At 45.8% G+C, this 18,606-nt stretch overlaps 1 protein-coding gene across 2 annotated transcripts; it reads right to left on the reverse strand.

Annotated features, from left to right (window-relative positions):
* Positions 1-620: 620 nt before the first annotated feature.
* Positions 621-17,906, reverse strand: LOC117734068 (vasopressin V2 receptor-like). 2 transcript variants are annotated; one of them, XM_034538138.1, is made up of 8 exons: positions 17,589-17,906; positions 16,609-16,681; positions 5,400-5,779; positions 3,999-4,244; positions 3,512-3,658; positions 2,366-2,531; positions 1,961-2,215; positions 621-820 (listed from the first exon to the last, which is right to left on the reverse strand). In XM_034538138.1, the coding sequence occupies exons 3-8, from the start codon at positions 5,775-5,777 to the stop codon at positions 621-623; spliced, it is 1,392 nt and encodes a 463-aa protein (XP_034394029.1). In that variant the 5' UTR covers positions 5,778-5,779; positions 16,609-16,681; positions 17,589-17,906. The 2 variants fall into 2 exon arrangements, with proteins under 2 accessions (XP_034394029.1, XP_034394028.1); XM_034538137.1 differs by having other exon boundaries at positions 1,961-2,531.
* Between the last annotated feature and the right edge of the window lie 700 nt (positions 17,907-18,606).

The raw sequence follows: 18,606 nt of genomic DNA on the forward strand, positions 1-18,606 counted from the left end.
TGGAGCATCCATTCGTACCCTGTCTGTTCTCAATCCAACAGCAGTCTGGCTCTCTCTTGCTCCCAACGTGCATCTCTCTCTTTCCCTCGGCCTGCTGCTTTATTTTCCCTCCACCCAGAGTATTGTCTGCTACTTTGTACATTAGGCGTGCCGTAAGGCTGTAAATACAGTGAACCACTCCTTGCATTCCTGCCGCTCTGCTCTGTCTGAGCAGGGAAAGCGTTTTTCTCATATGAATCAATGCACAGGATCCTACTCAACTGCAGCTGATGGGAAAACCTCTTTACTTTCAATTCCATGTTGCATCGCAGATGCTGTCGCTGACAGCTGCTGTATATTATACAGTGACCTCATAAAATGGTGTTGACATCCTCAATGACACGATTCCTCTCTGCTGGGGTAAAGAGGACCGGTGATTACAGATAGAGGACTTGTTGGCAGTACAGCTGCCCTTTATTGTCGATAACATCTGGTAGAGGTTAGCGTGCTGTGTTGTCAGGTTGTGTAGGTGGTGGTGGCAGAGTTCTGTGCAATCGCATGTCCTTTCATTGGGCCTGTGTGCACCCGTGCATGTCTTTTCAAACATGTTTCTTTGTTTGTTTCAGTCTCATCAGTTTCTATCAGTACAGGCTGTCCTTGGTGGTCGAGGTATGTGTAGTACTGGAGTCGTCAGGCAGGGAACCCCGGCGGCCAGTTCCTGACCGACACTGCAGCAGATTCTGCAGCTCTCTGGACACGCTGCTGGAGAACGCTGTGTAGATCCACGGGTTGGTGCATGAGTTCAGACTAGCCAGCAGCATCAGGATAGTGAAGGCCACTCCTGCTGAGGACACACACATATAAACACACGCACACATACACACACACACACACACACACACACACACACACAATAAGGCAAGTGCACATGCACAAGTACATATAGAAGCATGACAATGTAAAATTTCACATGTACATGATCCCATTGTTCTCTTCTCTTATATGAAACCAAGATCAATAGGTTCAACAACTATTCAGTTTGAATGGTAAAAAAGATTTTCTTTAGGAATAGCTATAAATATCCCAGAGGGACCAAATTCTGCATACTTCCTTTTTAAGTTGTTAGGCACTTGGAACAAATGATCCAAAAAAATTGGAAGGAACCTCTTTCTTTTGTATTATGTATTGAGTATTATTAACAAATATTATTCTGCAAAAAAAACAAGTTTTTAAAATGTTTTTATCAAAAAAGGGAATTCTTCAGATATGAGGTGTTGCTTTTTGGCCATTGATATGCTTATTTCACAATTTCTAATTAAGGACAAGTGGGCATTAAATGTTTTTTTTTTTTGGAATATAAATCTGATGATAACCATCATCAGATGGATCATTGTTGATAGAATGTCAACATCTGGCTTTTGTTGTTTGTTTTAAGCTTCAAATCAGAGGTCACACATCCAGTACAAACTATCATCCACAACGTAAGACTCCACTAGCCTTACTTGCTTCATCATCAGTTGCCAGTACCGTAAGCACATCAACAGATGTTGTTTGTGTGCCAAAATGTGCAGAGGCCAGGGATGTCAACCAGGGATTTCTGGTTGACCTTGTATTAGATTGACTGTAACCCCATCAGAGCTGAAGATGTCCTTGGAATAATGAGTATTTAGACTTATTGAGTTGAACAACAGCATCAGAGGTTGTTGCTTTAAACCAGACCTGATCGTATAGCTTTTGTTTGTGGCTGCGTACATTGCCAAACAGATAGGATTTGCACATGTAGGGTAATTAAATGGATAAACTGAGCTAAAGAGGATCAATCCATCTCAGAAAAACAACTTAAATCAATAACTGTCTGTTTGTTATTGTTTTCTGAGGGCAAATTGTGTACATAGGTGAATGTTGCAATTTTGACCCAGAACTCTTTGAAATCAGGTGGGTATCATGGATAAGCACTACCCATAAAGCATGTGTGGCTGACCTTGGTCTGGAGGGTTGGGGTCCCAGGCTGCCCAAAGCTGGACGATGAAGAAGGGCGACCAGCAGATAGTATAGACCAGCACAATGACCAGGGTCATTTTCACCGTCTTGGACATGGCTTTCGTGATGCTTGGAGGTGGAATGGCTGGAGTGGGTGGAGGAGAAGGGCGGGTGTAGTCAAGGGAGCAGCGGGTTGAGTCAGAGGGCATCTCCTGGCCATCTAAGCCATTCAGTGTTTGCTGCCGTGCAGGCAATGCTGTTGTAGTCACATGTTCACCACAACAGCTGTTATAATGGATAGTGGATGGTACATTGTCGCAGCACTCTCCAACTTGGCTGTTATGAGTGTTATTGTGAGGGTTGTTATTCACGCCCTTTAAGAACTGTCCTCCTCGACCATCCCTACCTCCTCCTCCGGACGCCCGCCTTCCCTTGTCCCTCTCCCTGGCCCGCTCGTCCTCCTTCTTAAAGCTGTGAAAGTGGAAGGAGATCTCATTCTTCTTTAACTCAGCCATCACCATCCTTTCTGACTTAAGGTAGATGTTGTTGTGAATTTCTCGGAAGATTCTTATCTAAAAAGTAAGATTATTTTTAAGAATTAGCACAATTTCATATGTGGGAAACAATTCAAACCATCAATCAAAAAGCTAAAGGCTTGAGGACTGAGTTGACTGACATGTGCCAGATTCAGATCCTTGTCTTTGCTCTTTGCAAACAATCTTGTCTTTATTTTTGTGGCAAAAGATTTAGAAAGAAAGAGAATGTGTGTTGGCTTTCATTGTCAGACATAACCCTTTGACAGACATATTTATGCAATACCGCTACTCTTTCATTACTACCACTACCATAACATTTTATTTCAGCAAAAGCATTTTTAACACTACCCTGAGAAACTAAAATAATAATTTTAAATGGAATAATAATAAATCATGTATACTTGTAACTATTCTTAGTTTTTTAAAACTTATTTTAAGGTTTGTTGCTGCAAACTCTTCTGCCACCTATTACAACAGCTCTCTGAGGGCACAATTTAGACACTGCAAACTTTAAGAATGACTTCCTTCTGCAGAAACTACATTATACTTCTGAAAAGATGTCTAAATAGGCCTCTCAATTTGAAATCTGATAATGAAAAAAGGTCAGGGTTTCTATGTTTGGCTGAGATCTGGTATATTCCATTTCTTGGCGGGAGGTTCTCAGAGGGGGCAGATTTTCTGAGCAGCCACCTCAGCAGTGGTTCTGCATGTGCTGTGTTAATTAGGGAAAATAGCAGGACCCTGGAAATATCTTTCCCCAAATAGAGCAGCAGGGCTGATGGGAGACGGCCCATAATACCTACCCGCTATGGGATGCTACATAACACCGATCACAATCCATGACATCGTTATCAAACAATGCCGGCCAAATGCACCTTCCGTGAAAAAAAAGACAGCATTTCATGCATGCCACACGGTTCATTATTGGATTATGTCCCATTCAACATATAATCCTAGTTAACAAACGTTGTGGGTGGTGCAGATATTTCAAGTCAAGATGCTATAACCAGTATTACCTGACAGATGGTAATTATGAGGGCAGGGAGAACAAACACAGCCACGGTCATCCACGTGATGTAGGCCTTCAGCCCCCACAACTCAGCAAAGTGACCCCAGCACTCGAACTCTCCGGAAGCCACTTCTGAGCGAGAGAAGATGAACACCTGACAGACCAAACAAAAGGAGGGTGGTCAGGAGGGTGATGTGAGGTCCTGGGACAGGGATGTTGTATGTGTACAGATCGTAAAGCCCTATGAGGCAAATTTGTAATTTGTGACATTGGGCTATATAAAATAAACTGAATTTAATTGAATTGGTCAGCACACCTGCAGATATGACTGTCAGTTCCGTCTTCCATTAGCTGAACTGTAATAACCTCGCCAAGCTAAAAAATAAACTAACATCTTGAGTTCTACAGTAGAGATCAGAGTGTATTTTCTCATTTCCTATTCCCCCATGTGTTATTGTGTTTGCGTAAGGTTTTGTTTGGATGTGTGTTCCTACCTGTGGTATGCTGAGGACAAGCGCCAAGCCCCAGGCCACCATGACAGGGGTGTTCCAGCGGGACATTGCTCCCCCACGGTAGGCTTGCAACGGGCAGCAGATGGCCTGGTGCCGGTCTACCGTCATTGCAACTATCATGTAGGAGGAAGCAAACATCCCCACAATCTGCAAGTACTTGATGGACCGGCACAGAAAATCAGGCCCCTGAAACCTCTCTGTGATGTCCCATATTAGCTGTGGAAGAACCTGGACAGACAAATAAAAAAAGGGACCATTATAAAAGTAGCTGTTAGAACAGTGAAGCTATTTTCTAGTTTGGCCTTAAGAAATAAGATAAACATTAAAGGGCAAGTCTGATGATACTCTATATTTATATCTGTTCAAAGTATTGCTTGTGTAGCCCAAGCCTAATATCGCTCCTCTCTCTCTACCATAGACCTTCATTGTTGTCCAAAAACACATCAGTGAGCCACACTGACAACGTTTACACAAACAAAATATTTTGGTTTCTGCCCTTATTTCCAATAAGACAATAAACCCTCTAAACGGTTTACATGGCTAATGAAAATGAATATTCCACTAATAATCCCAAATACATGCACCCTTGTATGAACTGATTCATGTAAAACATCCCCTAGATTTACATCCTATGGCTTCACCCTGTAAATAACTTAAATGACCCTCCTTTTCCAGCTGCATTCATGTTGTGGTGTACCCTAATTGTCAATGTTCTGAATGTTTAAAAAAAACTGTGTTCTTCAAGCTCTTCTCTTTAACAGCTATCCACGACTGTTGTTTTTATCATACAAATGTATTTCTAGGGAGAAGTTGACAATTAATTCATGCATTTTGAAAACTAAATATGTTCTTTAATTTTACAGTAGTATCATATATCATCACCAACCCTAAAACGGAGGGTTAGTGACTAGAAGCACAGATATTTTTGACTTAAGTACAATGGTATTGTACAAAAAAGAACACTGAATCTGTTTAAACACCTTACAGTTCAATACAGTACATGAATGCTGTTTTCTTTTAGTTGTCAGAATGACCATTTTGTGGCCTCAGTGTTACTGTATACTATCAATCACATCAATAGTATAAATCCCAGTTACAAAGGCAACTAGTAAATAAGTAAATAAAGAGCAATTTGCAATATGTGTGAACTCAAGATATTACAGATATTAAAACCAGCTTACAGGTCACTAAAAGGCCAGATGTCATAAACAAATCCATATAATGTAGCATGAAGTACATGTGGTTTAATTTGAATTTAAGGATTATGTTTGGGAGATCCTCGAGAGGAGTCATATTTTGATATTTGTTGACTAGGTGATTGTATCTAGGTGGGCCTATTATTTATTTTTTACATTGCTGGTCTCATGTAACTCATGAACTGACCTGAAAGAAGGCCACCACCAGGTCAGCCACACAGAGGTTGACCATGAACACATGCATTGGCGCATTATGCTTCCTCCTCCTCAGCAGCACCCACAGCACAAAGCTATTTCCCAGGGTGGTAAGAGCCAGCACCACCCCGAGAACTGCAATCTCTGCCCGAGCCAGACCCAGGTCCCTCATCCTGGCCGGGGCCAAGGTGTGAGGCGTGGGGGTGGAACCATTCTCAGGGAAAATCCCCAAAAATGATCCACCGCCGTGAGAACTGTTGAGGGAGTTCAGTTCAGAGACAAACGAGGAAGAAATATTGTTCCTTCCTGTGACGCCTAGAGAGGAGAGGGCTAACCCATCCCAGTCCGTTTCCACACTGATGCTTTCCATTCCTGAAAGACAGACAACAAAGTGTTAATGTGATTTGTTTAGATGATGCCAGGAGTCACACTGATGCTGGGTCACAAGACTGTCTACGCACAGATTTTACCAGCCGCAGATTTTATTATAACACAAAAAGTTTACTTGTTCAGTATTATCACCATATCAATGTCATGCCTTAGCTTGTTATTACATTTCCTCCAGTTGTCCTCAGATTAGTCAGCTGAGAAATCTTCCCTGATCATATCGCTGAGAATCCAAACCAAAATAATTGGGCCTTTTATTTAAGATACTTGACTAATGACATGAGATGCAGGATTAATAAAATGTTGGCGCATCTGTTACATTTTTACACTATAAATAGCTTCTGTTATGCAATTTCATGAAATATGACTGAAAGTAATGGACTCAATAATGCTACCTTGTAAATATTGTTCTATATAAAAGTCTTCAGTTGGTCCGTATCTATCACAACTGTCAGTTCTGCATTGACGCAACTCAAGAATTGTTTATTTTCTTTTTCATATTTTCTCAAGGTTGATTGACAGCGTTCCCTTCTATCCCACCACTTTTATTCCTTCACCTCTGCTCTCACAATCGCTCTCATCCCCTGCTTATACCCCCTTACATTCCTGCTTTCCCCTGTTTTTGTTCACCCCCCTCTCTCTCTTTCTCTTCTCTCATTCACCCAGTCATTCTTTTCTCTACCCCTTCTCACACTCTCTCTTGATCTCAATAAACTTTACGTTTATTTTTCTTTACTTATAAATAAATGTCTCAAAAGAACAGAAAGTTCATCGGAATGAGATGACAATTTCAGACACAGAGTCGTGGGATGCTGGGGAAGCCTTGGTCAAATAAATGGCACGTATAGAAAAAAGCCTTGGATGAAAAAGGAAGGAAGATGAAAGAAGAGTGATAAAGGCAGTATGGAGTAAGGGCAGGGAAACAAAAACAGCACAGAAAAGGTAAAATAATAGAGTTATGGAAAGAGAACAATAATATACAGAAATAGAACAGAGCTACGTGCTGATACAGAGTGTCGATTGACACTATCTGATGTTTTATTTGGACTAATGTGCAAGGAGCGGTTAGATATACAATTGTTATGCGTAATGGTTGCTTGGAAAGTTTTCACATCTAAAAATAGGTGGAAAACTATATTCATAGTATTGTGCAATCGGGTGTGACGGACAATACATTACAAGGTTGTTTTTACTACACCTCTGAGACCTAAAGGCTCATTTGTGAGTAATAGCGTACTCACTGCTGCGTGCCAGAGATAACACAGCTGAACATATTGTCAAGCGTTACATGCTGGCTTTGCCAGAGGAATGTATTCAGATGAACGCATGATAAACCAGACCAGCTGGACCTCTCTACCCAGCATGAAGGGAGAGCCACGAATGAAAGGAAGAGAATCTGAGTGGAACCATTTCTCTTAAGTCAGAGAAACAGTGACTCCCCGCTGCCCGAGCAGACGACCACAACACTACCAGGAATCGTATTCATCGGCTTTGTGACTTAGTCTGCTCAAATGTTGGCTCTGTCCAAAGGTCTTTTGGATCAAAGCTAGTAATATTCTTTCTTATTATCTGTTTATTATTTTTCCTTTTCAAGTTTCTTTTAATTAAGGGTTTAGAGAGCGAGGCCTTTTTTCATCAAGGAATCTTCTGGCCTCTCTTTGTCAGGACCTGAGGAGCCTTGTGCCCCTCTCTGTAATTACAGCATAATTCATGAGAGGATTCTTTGTGCTGCGGCAGTCTATTATAAAAACTATATAAGCTCATTATGTTGCCTATTTGCCAATTTGATACATTTCTGACGTGAAATACCTTTTTCAAGTATGCCTCTGTGAAGATAAGGTGTAATGACTTAGGGAGGAGGTAGAAATCCATCCACACTATTATAGTAATGTTAAACTAATTGCATTCTTTTTCAAAATTAAATAAAAAGATGAATAACTGGTAGGAGGAACCCTCTGTAATGGTGTCCGGATTTATATGGGGAAGTGTGTGAGGCAGATTAACAAAGCATTGTTGCATCTCTAAGTATTGTTATGATTCTGAATGAGCCTCTGAACTCCTTAAGGACACAAAATATTTTCTTCAAATATGCATTGTCTCATTTGCATTGCTTGTGCATCCAAGAAATCAAGATGAATTGTCTTCAAATTGCTCAATGGCTCCACTACAGGAGACCCATGCAAAGCTCAACATTTGGCACTGATGTTTCCTGTCCTCAGAGGAAATTCCTTAAACTAAGGGTACAGAGAGAGGGTATATGTTGTCTGTAGAACTGTGCTGGATGCAGTTTAAGTATTCCTTTACATACCCTGTCTCTGGAAATGGATTCTGCTTTGCTCTCTCTCTAATAACAAAAAGCACATCAGAGCTTTCCTACCTGTCTGATTGAGTTATTTTAAAGCACAAATTATTCCATCTCTCCGTGCTCACTGCTTTTAGTAGTTAGTGCAGGACAGTAACTTCCTCTTGTTACTTTAAGGCTTTCACTTTGATTAACGATGGAGTCGATTCCTCTCTTGCTTTTCTCTGAAGAGGCAAACCGTTGTTCAACCATCCATTTTCATGTCCTCTCTATCCTAAACCGATTTCCCACACCCAGGACTGGTGCCTCAGGGATGACACAAAACCGGTAATTAAAGTGTGCAAGAAAATGTTTTCGCTACCGAGCATTCGCATGTTTCTGTCAGGACTCAGCCAGCCGGACTCCCTCCTCAGCCCGTTCACACAGTGACACCCGGTACCTCAGAGCACGCTGCCAGGGAGCTACGGGCTTGGAGGCGGGGACAAGCCAGGGGCGCTCCAACTCACACCTGAAGCCACTCAGCTCGTCCCACGGCTGCAGCTCGTCAGCTCGTTGTATTCGGGGGGATAAAGATCAGGACTGTCTGTGTTGACGTTGCGAGTTCGTGCCATGATGTCCGTGGACTTTCCTCCTTGTGTCGTCACTGAACTTTCCCTCGTGTCTTTGCTGATTTTTTTGTGTGGAGTATTTTCTTGGATTTTTTGGGGTTTGATGTTCGATCACCCGTGGACTAAGGGGACACTTTGAGTTTTTTGTGTTTCTTTTCTAAGCGACTTGTTGTGCTCAATAAACTACGCCGTGTGTTCGGCTAGAACTAAACCTTGCTGTTGTCGTGCGCTTGGGGTCAGAGACAAACCATAACAGTACGAACTCGCCATGACGACCCCAGCCGACACAGAGAGTGGATTGTCCAGCTCTGTTCAGGTTGCCCTTAGTAGGCAGCTGCATCTGACCAACACCCACTCTCACCAGCTGGAGGCGGCCTCCATTGCCGTGCAGAACCTCCAAGCCCAGGTCCAGCCGCTCCACGCTTCTGTGGAGATCCTGACTCGTCAGCAGGCGGCATCGGCAGACCAACAAGCCGAGATCCTGCTACAGCTGCGGGCGTTGACGATGGCCCTCACCACCCAGCCGCTGAACCAGCCTGTGAACCCGCCCCCTGTGTATCCCTCTCCGGTTAACCCTGCGGTTTCCAACCCAGTACCACGGGAGCCTAGCCTCTCCAGCCCCCGACCGTTCGAGGGTGATTTTGAGACTTGTGCCACCTTCATCATGCAGTGTGAGTTGGTTTTCGCTCACCAGCCTAGCAGGTTCACCTCTGACACCGCTCGAGTCGCGTATGTGATTAACCTGCTCGCCGGCCGGGCAGCCCAGTGGGCTACCGCTTCCTGGGCCATGGGTGCCAGCTTCTGTCTCTCCTATAGGGAGTTTGTGGCAGAGCTACGTAAGGTGTTCCATCATCCAGCCAGTGGTCAGGACCCCGGTGCCCGGTTGAGCAGTATCCAACAGGGTGGTGGCAGAGTGGCGGACTACTCGGTGGAGTTCAGGTTGGCCGCTGCGGAGAGTGGGTGGAACGATCCTGCGCTTCGGGTCACCTTCCGGAGGGGGCTCAGTGAGGCGGTGAGAGACCAGCTAGCCACACGGGAGGAGTCCTCTTCCCTTGATGACCTCATCAACCTCGCCATCCGCATCGATGGACGCCTCTGTGAGAGGAGGCGGGAGCGAGTCCTCCGGGGATCCCTTCCCACCCCCCACAGACCCAGCACACAGGAGAGGACCCTCGCCGTAGCTCAACCTACTCCCCCTACTCCCGTCCTGCCCTCATCACAGACGACGACTGGCGAGGAACCCATGCAGCTGGGACGCATGCGCCTTAGCCCAACCGAACGGGAGGCCCGATTCAGGGCAGGCCTGTGTCTCTACTGTGGCCAGAAGGGACATCGCATCAGCGGCTGCCCCACCCGGCCAAAAGATTAGGCTCACCAGGACCTCGGGAGATCCTAGTGAGTCACCTTTCCTGTTCCCGTAGTCCTGCACCACCGAGCCGGCGGATTAGCGTCACCCTGGCCTGGGCGGATCAGCGGATTACAGTGGGGGCCCTCCTCGATTCTGGGGCGGATGAGTGTTTCCTGGACTCGGAGTTCGCTGCCCAGGCTAACATCCCGCTAGAAGCACTGGAGGAGCCCGTAGAGGCCTTTGCACTGGACAACCGCCATCTGGCCCGCATCACCCAGAGCACCCGTCCCATCTCCCTCACTGTGGCGGGAAACCATGTGGAGAACCGCAAGTTCTACCTGATCCAGTCCCCACTGGCCCCTGTGATCCTAGGGCACCCCTGGTTTGTACAGCATGAGCCACACATTGCCTGGTCCTCTGGGATGATACTGGAATGGAGTTCCTCCTGCCACGCCCAGTGTCTACAGGCAGCCCCCAGCCCGTTACCCCGACCAATCCCCAGTGTCCCTCCCCCGGACGTTTCCTCTATTCCTCCGGAGTACCACGATCTGGGAGAGGTTTTCAGCAAGACCCGGGCTCAGTCGCTCCCTCCACATAGGCCGTACGACTGTGCAATTGACCTCCGCCCTGGGGCTTCCCTTCCCAGCAGTCGGCTGTACAGCCTGTCTATTCCGGAGAAGGCTTCGATGGACGAGTACATATCGGAGTCAGTGGCAGCAGGGCTCATTCGGCCGTCGTCCTCCCCGGTGGCAGCGGGCTTCTTCTTCGTGAAGAAGAAGGATGGGGGCCTCCGACCCTGTATTGACTATCGCCAACTGAACGACATAACGGTCAAGAACAAGTACCCCCTCCCCCTCATGAGTTCCACCCTTGAGCCCCTCACCCAGGCTACCATCTTCACCAAGCTGGATCTCCGGAGTGCCTACCACCTGGTTCGAATCAGGAAGGGGGACGAGTGGAAGACCGCCTTCAAGACACCCCGAGGTCACTACGAGTACCGGGTAATGCCGTTCGGCCTTACCAACGCCCCGGCGGTATTCCAGGCGCTCATGAACGACGTGCTCCGCGACATGCTGGACGAGTTTGTGGTCGTTTACCTTGACGACATCCTGGTCTTCTCCAGGACCCTCGAGGATCATGTCCAGCACGTCCGCCGGGTGCTCAAGCGTCTCCTCCTTAACCGGCTCTTCGTCAAGGCTGAGAAGTGCCGATTCCACTCAACCTCTGTCGACTACTTGGGCTTCGTTGTGGAGAAGGGTCAGACTCGGGCCGACCCCCGCAAGATCCAGGCTGTGGTGGACTGGCCGAACCCCACGTCGCGAAAGGAGTTGCAGAGCTTCCTCGGGTTTGCCAACTTCTACCGGAGGTTCATCCGGAACTACAGTGTCGTGGCGGAACCTCTCACCAGGCTGACCTCTCCCTCCCAGCCGTTCATCTGGTCCCCAGCTACCGATGCCGCGTTTCTGGCTCTCAAGAGGAGGTTCACCAGCGCCCCAGTTCTACTCCATCCCGACCCTAAGAGGCAGTTCATTGTGGAGGTGGATGCCTCGGACACCGGCTTGGGGGCGGTTCTTTCCCAACGAGCCGTGGCGGATCAGAAGGTTCATCCCTGTGCGTTCTTCTCTCGCCGGTTCCTTCCTGCTGAGGAGAACTACGACATCGGGAACCGGGAGTTGCTGGCAGTGGTAGCTGCTCTGGGGGAGTGGCGCCATTGGCTGGAGGGGGCTGAGCAGCCGTTCACCATCTGGACGGATCATAAGAACTTGACTTTCATCCGGGCGACCAAGCGTCTCAATGGTCGACAGGCTCGGTGGGCCGGCTTCCTCAGTCGGTTCGATTTTTCTCTGACCTATCGTCCCGGTTCCCGCAACATTAAGGCGGATGCCCTGTCCCGACTACACCAAGGGAGGAGCCTGACTGCTGAGGAGTCAGTTCCCATCATCCCCAAGGGCAAGGTGGTTGGCATGGTGGCCTGGGGCATCGAGACAGTCGTGAGACAGGCGTTGCGCTCCCATCCTGCTCCGAGTGGCGTGCCCCCACGCCGTCTGTTTGTTCCGGAGTCGGTCAGGTCCCGAGTGCTTCAGTGGGGACATGCTAGCCAGTTTGCCTGCCCATCCTGGCGTCCACCGCACCTTCACCTTTCTGGCTCGCCGTTTCTGGTGGCCTACTATGAGGAACGAGGTAAAGGACTTTGTACTGGCCTGCCCCGTTTGTGCCCGCAGCAAGGCCTCTCACCGGCTCCCGCAGGGCTACTGCAGCCCCTTCCAGTTCCTAGCCGTCCCTGGTCCCACGTGGCATTGGACTTTGTGTCTGGACTTCCGCCCTCCCAGGGGAAGACGGTGATACTAACGGTAGTGGACCGTTTCAGTAAAGGGGTGCACCTGGTGGCCCTCCCTAAACTCCCTTCGGCGTTGGAGACGGCGGACCTCCTGACGAGCCACGTGTTCCGGCTTCATGGTCTCCCCCAGGACGTCGTCTCAGACAGAGGACCCCAGTTCATCTCCCAGGTATGGCGAGCATTTTACAAGGGGTTGGGCGCCTCTGTCAGTCTTTCCTCTGGTTATCACCCACAGACAAACGGACAGACTGAGAGGATGAACCAGAGCGTGGAGTCTGCGCTCCGTTGTGTGGCAGCCAGGAGACCATCCTCCTGGAGTCGGTTCCTCCCCTGGGTCGAGTACGCCATCAACTCCCTGGTCAGCTCCGCCACCGGCCTCTCCCCCTTCGAGGCGTCTCTGGGTTACCAGCCGCCGCTCTTTCCTGCTCAGCAGTCGGAAGTGGCAGTTCCCTCCGTGCAGACCCATCTGAACAGGTGTCGTCGTATCTGGGAGGTCACCAGAGCCGCCTTACTCCGAGCAGCTGAACGTGGCAGCCGAGGAGCCAACCGTCGCCGGAACCCAGCGCCCGCATACCAACTGGGGCAGAAGGTTTGGCTGTCCTCCAAGGATCTTCCCCTGCAGTCAACCGCTAAGAAGCTGGATCCCCGGTTCGTTGGACCCTTTGAGATCACAAGGGTGCTCAGTCCTGCAGCGGTGAGGCTGAGACTTCCAACCTCCATGAGGATCCATCCAGTGTTCCATGTGTCGCGAATTAAACCTGTCTCCCACAGTCCCCTGATGCCTCCTGCCCCAGTTCCACCTCCCCCTAAAATCGTAGATGGGCACCCTCAGTGGAAGGTTCGCCGACTGATGGATGTTCGCCGACGAGGACGGGTACCAGTTTCTGGTGGACTGGGTGGGCTATGGTCCGGAGGAACGAAGCTGGGTGTCCCGCCAGCTCATCATGGACCCAGGACTGTTGACTGACTTTTATCAGGCCCATCCCGAGAAGCCTGGCAAGTCGCCAGGTGGCTCCCGTAGAGAGGGGGGTATTGTCAGGACTCAGCCAGCCGGACTCCCTCCTCAGCCCGTTCACACAGTGACACCCGGTACCTCAGAGCACGCTGCCAGGGAGCTACGGGCTTGGAGGCGGGGACAAGCCAGGGGCGCTCCAACTCACACCTGAAGCCACTCAGCTCGTCCCACGGCTGCAGCTCGTCAGCTCGTTGTATTCGGGGGGATAAAGATCAGGACTGTCTGTGTTGACGTTGCGAGTTCGTGCCATGATGTCCGTGGACTTTCCTCCTTGTGTCGTCACTGAACTTTCCCTCGTGTCTTTGCTGATTTTTTTGTGTGGAGTATTTTCTTGGATTTTTTGGGGTTTGATGTTCGATCACCGTGGACTAAGGGGACACTTTGAGTTTTTTGTGTTTCTTTTCTAAGCGACTTGTTGTGCTCAATAAACTACGCCGTGTGTTCGGCTAGAACTAAACCTTGCTGTTGTCGTGCGCTTGGGGTCAGAGACAAACCATAACAGTTTCAACATCTTGGTCCTCTTCTCTCTCTGTTCACACATGTTTTGGTCATTCCCTTTGGCAAACTATGTCATGTTCAAAGCTATGTCGACATTTATGGGGTGAGAAAATCAATACTGTGTCAAAATTATTTATTTGACAATATTTTCCATGTGACAAATATTCATAATAACCTAAGTTTAGAGGTTACTAAGCATACACCTGATTTGATATAGGCAAATATACTGTGAAGATTTCCTGTGATTTCAACACTTCGAGGGCTGTTGCTGGTTTAAGGCCAAAACTAACAGACAATAACTGCATGTTTGCATCTTATTAATGTGTGCAGTTGCTATTTTTGTAGATTATTTCCAAACTATGCAAAAGAAGAGCTTTTGATTTTTTTCCTTATTTTTTGCATTTTGTTATAGACCAACATCACATTCTGCCACAGGGAAAATCGGGTCTGTGAAGTATATCAATGTTGCATTATTGATAAGGCCCTTTGAGGACAGATTGAGTCTGCACTACTTTGACAAAAATCAATGCAAACTGCACTGTGAAGGTTTACATTACAATCATGCTTCTAGTGATTGCTAATAGTTTCATATTGTGTGAATATTAATGGAATACAATGGTTGTCTGAAATGGTATACACAAAATAGGCTCCATGCAAATAACAGAAGCAAGGCAGTTCAGATGTAAAGTATGTTCCAGTCTTACTTCCTACTGGTTTTTGATGTTACAATATTGCCGTCTCCTTAGTTATATCTTGTCATTGCTTTCTTGTCAGACATATCTCTCATTCTTGTATGCCCTTATTTGCATTTTAAGAGACTGAACTCAACCAGAGTGCTACGTTTACAACTAACTAATTACCAACATGAGATTATGGTAGCATCAATGGCAGAAAAACAGGTTCTTAATCCCTGGGTGTAATAATACAGACGTAATGAAAGATCCAGTCCTTCCTTCCCTGTCTTGTGCGTGGATGTCAGTCCTTTGATTAGTTCCCTTTGACCAGGTTTACCCCAATCTGATTAATGAGGAACTCTCAGTCCTCATTAGCAGCCCAGTGTACACTCAGACAACTCTAATTTGCTCTTCTTCCTCTTTCCTGTTAATTTCTCTTTTTTCACATTCACCCACCCATTAATTTTTCTCTCCTTCTGTCCAAACCAATCCACCATCTCATGTCATTAAGGATCAAAATAGTTTCTGATATGCTTATTACTTACTGTTGGATCATTAATATACATTGGGAAACAGGATTTAAATAGCCTGGTGCAATCTGCGATTTAACCGACGGAAAATAAATTACATCAATCAAGCATGAGTCAATAAAGCATGAGTCTGCGTCATGTGATATTCTGAAGCGTTGGTATTCTTTTCTGCTTTTATTGGTGTGGCAGGAGACTGTATTTGCATACCGATCAATAGATTCTCACACAACAAAGGTCTGGATGAGTCATGTGGTGCCACAGTGTGGCACTTCATCTGCATGATAAGGCAGCTATGACCATGCTTTCTTCTTCAAGCCCCACATATCCCTAAATTTGATTCCCAATGGCGCCCTCACATGCAGCATAAATTCTCCGTCTGAACGAGTAGATTCAATGACAGGTGAATACTCTGTATATATTTATGCATTTCAATTCGTGGGGGCACCTGCTGCACTTAATAATTCACAGCTCTGTATTCCATTTTCCATTCCATTTATTCCTCTTTTTCAGAGTGTATCACTCAGGTTGGAGCATCCTGGCTGCAGCCCATGTGAGCAATAACACTTGTTCTTTCACTATCAACAACCCATTAAATGTTAATCATGTGGAGCCACACCTCATTACCTCCCGCATTTCAGCTGTGAATTTTGTATTCACAAACATCCGCACAAGTTTATTTCCATAATACACTGGCCGGTGGACAGACCTCCTTTCGGTCTGGTGTTGCCGGAGGTACAAGTCCCGTTATCAGCACTGATAAAGCCTGTTCATAAGACCACTGACTGCTCTTGTTATGTATCATTAACCAGCACACTGTCAATACGCATGTGACCCAAAATATTTTGTGGGACGAATGGAAACTGTGCCGCAGTTTTACCACATCAGCTAAAACAGGCCTGGAGGTTTGTAGTTGTTATGGTTAGATTTGGCCACATGATGAAATTATTCCCCATTCGAGACCAAACTAAATTGACTGTGAAAATAACAGTAAGAATAATGATGATGATTTTTCCTGATGGGGGCTACAATCAACAAAGTCATTTTGTGGATATTATAGATTGTGCCAAACAAAAAAGACAGAATATGTATGATTAATGGAAAACCACTTTTTTTGTAAGCAATTTGGTTGATACAAACACTGCCTGCCCTGAATCACAGAAAAAATATTCTTCCGAACATTGATACTCAGAGAGAAACTTCAAGACAAACTTCTGCGATGGTGGATATACAGACTTTAACTTAGAATTAAGGCTAGAGAGACATTTTATTTTCCATCTATATATTAAGAAATTAGTTGTTCTGTAAGTCAAGTCAAGTAATAAATACATTTTCTTTATAGGTACACCCTAAACACACAGTTCACCTTTTAATCATTGAAAGATCTTTGATCCTAAAATGTGGGCAGGACACCCACATTTACAAAGAAAAAGGCAAGAAAACACACAAGCACATCAAATGTGAACGCCCAAAGGTGAGTAGCTATGCCTCTGTCGCCTCTCACCTTGTTGTCAGTGCATGGTAAGCTTTCTCACGCGTGTCCTTTCGCTTGGTGTGTTTCGTTCTCGTCTCGATGACTGTGGGAACAAAGCATTAAGAGCCGCTACTATTACTGTCCATTAACATTACATGAGAGAGCAGATCACATGAACAACCTGATGATTCCCTTGAGCTTTTTTAATCCACGGAAAAACTTATTGAATTTTCAATTAGGCTGTGCCATAAAATATTTCCAATCTGTGCCAGACAGATTGTAAACATTACCATACTGACAGACATGATACATACACAGGCTGCTGTGAGGTCCATTACTTCACCAAAACCTTTATGTAAAATGTATCACGTTTGCTGTCAAATCAACTTAATGTGCTATTCAATCGGTTGAAATAAACCGATCATTACACTACACAAATGTGTCCGTAAAGATCATATATAAGTATATACTTACTTTCATGCCAGTAATCATTCATGTAAATGTATTCTAGTGTATTATCAATACATTAATTCAGGTTCCGAAACAGGTATGTTGGCACTGTCTCTAAAATAAGATTTGTTTTGGCTTCCTCTTATTCAATCTTATGAACATACAACTAAACTGATTTATTTCTTTTAAAAAAAAGAAAGAAATAACAAGACCTATAACTTTTATTTTAACAGTGCAAATGTGACACTAATCAGTAATGATACTGATGCTGACAGCATGACAAATGAGTGAAAATAATATTCAAAACTATTTATAAAATACTGAATACAGACCTGTCACATGTGGACCTGAAATGCTGTAAATGTACAGAGATATGCCCTATATTAATCAGGAAACAAATCCATTCACTCACATTGTAACCAAGTTTAAGTTCATACAGATCCCTGGGCTGTTAAGTGTTTTTAATGATTTTAATTTGAAGTATTTATAAGTCTAAATATCACAATCAGTGTTTGTATTCAAATCAAACAATCACCAAAGAGTAAATCAAAAGCACTCACATATGATCCACTTGAATGGTGCAGCTGTGTGACAAAAAGCATTCAGAATGTCATCTAAAATATCGTCAGTGCTGTCAATCCAAGTCCTTCCGCTCAGTGTGATATCAGCCGACTGAATGAATGTGTCTTAATCAAAGCCAGGTAGTTTTTATTTTTATAAAACCAGGTTCTTCAAGCTCTGTGCAAGTCCTGTGTGTGGCTCCTGACTGCATTGTCCTTGCTTATAGTCTGAGTTCAAGTCAAGAGTATGTCAGAATAATCCATTTGATAGCCATACGTGTCTCAGGTCCTTGCGCGTCACGTTATGCTCTTGCAATATGCTGTGCCTCCAGCACCACCAGCAGAAATGAATCTAAGCTGCGTCTGCTCCTACTTCCCCCTCCCTCGCCCGCTATCCCCTCCTCCTGGGTCAACCAGCCTGTCCTCAAGGACTGAGGGTGGAGCGTCGAGCCAGGGTTGGAGAGAGGGTGTTATACATACCTATGAAGTGTATCAGAGAGAGGGAGGTGGACAGTGTTTATCTGCATGTGCACATGGTGTAAATGTGTGTGCAAGCTTGTCAGCTAAATGACATGTAATGTTTTGAAGTTTATGTTTGTGTGTGTGCGCGTGTGACAGAGAGGCTCCTCCCATCATTGGAATGATTTATGCCTGATTTGAGTTATTGAGTATTTATTCAGAGCTCTCCCCTGTTTTGTCCTCTTTTGTCTTCCATCTCCTTTGTTGTTGATGGACAAGAGCCAGTGCATTTCCACCTATCCAGGAATGCCGATTGGCTGAGTCAGCCGGGCAGCAGCAGGTCACGCCCTTAGTGTACACACAGAGCAGTAAAGGTTAGTGCAAAGAAAAAGTGCTGTCTTTCAGTTTTAATGTCAAAGCTCTCTCTTTCTCACACATGCAGACATGACGGTAAGGAAATATAATTAGCATGCACAGGTGTACACAGTGTGAGAATTCATAGAGGTATGCAGGGCACACGCACACTCTTATGCACACACTTTGAACACACTTTGAACAC

Source organism: Cyclopterus lumpus, chromosome 7 (genome assembly GCF_009769545.1).
Source record: "Cyclopterus lumpus isolate fCycLum1 chromosome 7, fCycLum1.pri, whole genome shotgun sequence".
NCBI lineage: Eukaryota > Metazoa > Chordata > Actinopteri > Perciformes > Cyclopteridae > Cyclopterus > Cyclopterus lumpus.